Below are 5,164 nucleotides of genomic sequence, written 5' to 3'. Positions count from 1 at the left end.
ATTACCCAAAAATTAATTACATCAGCTCCAGACTGATTTTATTTTAAAAGAAGGTTGTTTAAATCTGTAGCAGTCCACTGTTATTTTTTTATTTTTTTTGAAAATTGACTTTTATTAATAAAAACTATAACAAGGGACAAGATGTCCCCTGAAGTAGTAGATACAACATCCCCAGTTACATCATGATGATTTCATTAGTCTACAGACAACTATTCCCGAAAGCCTCGGGTACACAGTGGATGACCATTTCCTCCGATGTTACATCCTTTTTCACCAATTTGTCGGCCATTCCATGAGCCGAACGCCTTCTATGCACTATCCTCGGTCCTAACGCACGCACCAGATCCTTAATTTCCGCAACGAGACAATGTATCCGCCAGGGTGCCTTTGAAGTGTCATTGGCCCACATGATCGAGTTCGTAGCAGTCCACTGTTCAACTGTAATGCTTAACAAAGTTTCAGATTTCAGTCTGAATATTTCATCTTTGATTGATATTGAGCCTGTTTATTATGGGAGATCGCACCTCATTGGTAGTCCCGCATCAATTGGTATCAGAGCTACATATTATATAGTGTTTTCCCTAATCCATCTTGCATCAATTGATGATGGGCCTAAAGACACTAAATCATATCCATGAACCTTTGCAACTCAATAGGAAGCATTGGTCATTCTCATGAAGCTGCCAAGAGATTATCCATTTATTATTGCCAGGAAGAATGGGATCCAATAACCTCCTTCACGTGCGGAATCTTGTTGCAAAAGGAGAAGCTGAGATCAGTCTGAATTTAATCAGGGTTTGTAGACTGAAAAGGAGAAGCTGAGGTTTTGAAGGGATTAAAGCTTTTAATTCTCACATTTCTTTCTCCTTCTATTTTAATTTTAATTTTATGAAGCGGGCTCTGGCGGCTACCCCATCCCGTTTTAGATAGAAAAACAACAAAATTGAGGGGTGCATCAATAAAAAAGAAGGGCTGGTGCAGTAAATTGCAGTCCCTTTTCATCAGAAACTTATAGAATTTATTTGCTGTCAGCTGTTCAGAGTCTTCCTTGATTCACTTGCTAGGTGATATTGTGTTCTGAAAGTAGATATCTTTTACTCGTTGATCCAACCATACTACAAATTTTGGCCTACATTTGGGTGCCGTTCAATAGCATAAATTACTATGACTTTTATTTGGTTTTTCTGCTAGCTGCAAGTATATGACAAGGATACATTCTCGACGGAGGATCATACGGGGGAGGCCAATATTGACATCCAACCCCTGATCTCTGCTGTGAAAACACATAAGGACTCTACCATCACCGGGTCCCATGCAGGCTATGCAGCTAGGTAAATGGCTGGTGACCAAAGACAGCACCCTAGTTAAAGACAGTATAATAAGCCTCACATAGGGAAAGGGAAAGGGAAAGGGAAAGGGAAAGCAAGATATCACTCTATGGCTGCAGAATGTCGAATGGGGCGAGTTAAAGATTGAACTCGAATGTGTTCCTCTCAGTCAATAACAATTAGACTCCAGAAAGAAGAGAGTGCATCTGTAGTCAGATTCTTGAGATGCTAACTTTAGGCTTTGCTTAGTTTTGCCGTTGTATGGCGAATTAGCTCCATGCTCACCTTTATTTGCTTGCATTTTGCCCTTATTTGTTTGTGTTTGACAGTACAGTGTGTAGTTGTTATTGATGATAGAAAGGAAATCTTACACTTCACTTCAATTGCTTCTATTGCAGGGTATTGTGTGTACTCTTATTAAAAATAGAAAGGAAATCTTACACTTCACCTCAAGCAGAAACAAAAAAAACCCACTTGTTATTTTTCTTTTAATGAGGAGCACCTGCTTTTCAGTTTTCACAGCCCATTGAAGAAGCATAAATGCAATGTGCATGCCAATGAAGATGAAAGTGATAAGATCATAAGAACCCACTTTCTTTTTTATTCTTGATTACTAGCAACCCACTTTGTAATTTCATTCCCCTCCACCATTCCTTCACAGCTCCCATTTGACGAAGAGCAAAACAATATAAAATATCCATGAAGATTAAGGTAGTGAAGAGAATTCATCTCTCATTTATATCTAATGAGTGGATTCCCACCTTCTAATTTGTAATCAACGTACATTAAGATGAGGGAGCAACAATCTCAATTCTCACTGAATCATTTTTCTGTCATGTATAGTCATGTATAATGGGAAACCAAGAAAAAATACTCAAATTTATTTCTTATAAGAGAGATACACAAAAATTGCCCAAGAAACAATGTACATAGAGAGAAGAGGAGAAGAATTCCACAAGAATTTGCAAACATAAACCAAAACCAAAACCAAAAGCAAGGAAATCTTCAACAATCAGAAACACAAAAAGAAATGAGTGTATTCCTCTTATCTTGGTTGCTTTCTTTCTTTCTTTCTTTGTGAATTCAACAGCAGCAATAAGGGCAACGTATCAACCCATTTTCATTGCATTCTAGACACCTCCTCAACTGCCCTTCGTCCTCCTCGAAAACCTTCCTACTCCCATTACAATTCGCGCAAGGTATAAATCTCGCATCACCACAGCTCTCACAAACAACCCCTGGTGCTCTAACAGGAAACCCATTTAGAAGCTTAGCCAATTCCCCCATCTCATGAAGCTGCTTGATCTCCTCCACCCCTCCAACATACTTTCCCCCAATAAAAACCCGTGGCAAACTCGGCGTTTTCTGTCCAAGAACATTCTGCAATTCTGTCCTAAAGGTAGCATCCATAGAAATATCCCGCTCGTCGACTTGAACCCTAAAGCCTGCAAAAATGTTCCTGACAATGCAGCAATCCTCGTATGTTCTACGAATTCCTCGCAAGGATGTGAAGTACAGAACTACTCGCGCCTCGGCCCCGGGCAGCCTAATCTGGTTAATGTTATCTAATGGTGAAATTCTAGAAGCTAGGGTTTTGGTTCTGAGCAGATTGGGGGAATTCAAGGGGCTCTTCATTTGGTGGTGCTTGGAGGACGCGGAGCGTCTGAAGCTGCCAACTATTGGATCCATGTCAGCGAGGAGCGATTCTTCGGATAAATGCTTCCAAAGAGGTTTGGATGGAGATTGAGAGAAGTATGGGTTGGAATTGTCTAGAAATGATGGTGGTGGAGTTGGTGATTTATGATTGTCTTTCTTGGGTGAATCATGGAGGTGGAGATTTGGATTGGCGTTGAAGGCGAAGGAGCGAGGGATCGTTGAGATGGGTTTTGGGGAATTATCTTCTAGGCCAGCCATGAGTTCCCAAGTGTTGATGATGGAGGGATCTTCTTGGTGGGTTTCTAGGGTTTGGGGTTGTGGATTTTGGGTGATTGATGAATCTTCTTGGTCTGTTTCTTTGCTTTCGGGTTGTGGGTTTTGGATGATTGATGAATCTTCTTGGAGGGTTTGTTCAATTTTGGGTACTGGGTTTTGGATGATTGATGAATCCTCTTGCAGGGTTTCTAGGGTTTGGGGCTGTATGCTTTGGATGATTGATGAATCTTCTTGGAGGTTTTCTAGGGTTTTGGATTGTGGGTTTTGTATGATTGATGGATCTTCTTGAAGGTTTTCTTTGCTTTTGGATTGTGGGTATTGTATAATTGATGAATCCTCTTTTAGGGTTTCTTGAATTTTGGGTTCTAAGTTTTGATTGATTGATGAATCTTTTTTGAGGGAATTGGGTAGTGGGTTTTGGATTAGATGAAGAGAACCATACGTGGTGGAGGTGAGAGAGACAAGATGGTGAGAATCGCCTTTGCAGAGAGGTGGGTGGTGGACCAAAGAAAGGGATTTTGTGAGGAGGAGAGGAGAAGGGTTTGAAGGGAAAGAAGGGTTAATTACAGAGTCTTTGGATGAGGTGCAGCCCATCAAGTGAGATTTGAAGAAATGGGTTGTTCTTGTTTGGGATTGGTTAATCTCACACGGGTTCTTTTTTTTCTTTTTCTTTTTTGATTATTTATGATTTTTCTACGATTGGGAAAGATGGAGACTTACAAGGAGGCGTGGATTTGAAGGAATGGATGGTTTGTTTGCTTTTCAAGGAAAAGCGATGGAAGGAAGGAAGGAAGGAAATGAAGGTCGGCGGTAGCTTCGATCAGCGCCGCCCAAAGAAAACCCGCTTTGTGACTTGTGAGCTTTGCTTTGAGTCTTCATTTTCTATCTCTATTTATCTATTCATCCCACGCACGCAAGGATTTTATTGATGGCACACCTGTTGAGCCAAGATACAGCCACCCCTTTTTTGTTGGTATTTTGTCTGGAAAATGAGCCAAGACTCAAATTTATGTTTAATAAGCCGTGTGGCAATTATGAATTTTTGTTCCCTCGAAATATCATTTTACGAAAGTTGTTAGCGGTCCACCACCTTGGTCAAAAATCATTTTTGCTTTTCCATGGAATATGTTTATACCAAGTGGTTAGAGAGGTATAAGGAGGGTGGGGACAGGTAGAAACTTAAGAGGAGAGGATGGTAAGTGGCTGAAAATCCACTCTCTCTCTCTCTCTCTCTCTCTCTCTCTCTCTCTCTCTCTCTCTCTCTCTCTCTCTCTCTCTCTCCAATTGGTAAAAACTGTTAGAGGAAATGATGATAGAAGATCTAACAGATTGTAAGAGAATGCTTCAAGGCAAAGAACATGGTAATGGCGAAAGAAAACAGTCAGAAGGTTTAAAGAGAATTAGAAGGATTGCTACGATCTCTTAGAAATCAAGAGAATTTGTAAATCCCGTAATAATACACAAATGACATGTTTGATCATATGGTGTCTTTTCTTGTGGAAAAGCACCCTTTCATAGTACCTCTACATATTGGGCATCTTTTCTTGTGGAAAAGCACCCCTTCATGGTACCTCTACACATTGGCCATCTTTTGGAAATATCTAAGCAAAGCCCACTGCCCACGCCGTGCATTCGGTGCATTGCATCGATCTGTGATTGAACCCATGGCTAATCCATTGTTCATCAAAGCAAATAAGAGAAGTGGCTAAAGCTTTATATACCCGTCACTTTCTCTTGAAACTTTTCATGTGGGACTATATTCGCACTCTCTCTTCACCTTTTCAAAACACCCTTTTTGAAAACCAAAAAGCTTTTATTAAAACTATTTTCTAAAACCCATTTATTTTTTAAAATATCTAACAAAAACTAATATTCCATGGAAAAGATTTCATGGTTGCCTAATA

The 5,164-nt window shown here is 40.1% G+C and overlaps 1 protein-coding gene across 1 annotated transcript; it reads right to left on the bottom strand.

The window, feature by feature from the left end:
* Positions 1-2,183: 2,183 nt before the first annotated feature.
* Positions 2,184-4,163, bottom strand: LOC143853122 (Glutaredoxin family protein). The gene has a single exon (XM_077362848.1). The coding sequence runs from the start codon at positions 3,852-3,854 to the stop codon at positions 2,412-2,414; it is 1,443 nt and encodes a 480-aa protein (XP_077218963.1). The 5' UTR covers positions 3,855-4,163; the 3' UTR covers positions 2,184-2,411.
* Positions 4,164-5,164: the final 1,001 nt, after the last annotated feature.

This window comes from Tasmannia lanceolata, unplaced genomic scaffold (genome assembly GCF_043159265.1).
Source record: "Tasmannia lanceolata isolate RefF3 unplaced genomic scaffold, GAP_Taslan_0.1 ptg000019l, whole genome shotgun sequence".
Taxonomy (NCBI): Eukaryota; Viridiplantae; Streptophyta; class Magnoliopsida; order Canellales; family Winteraceae; genus Tasmannia; species Tasmannia lanceolata.
The sequence above is the reverse complement of the archived record's forward strand: the minus strand, read 5'-3'. Positions and strand labels throughout refer to the sequence as shown.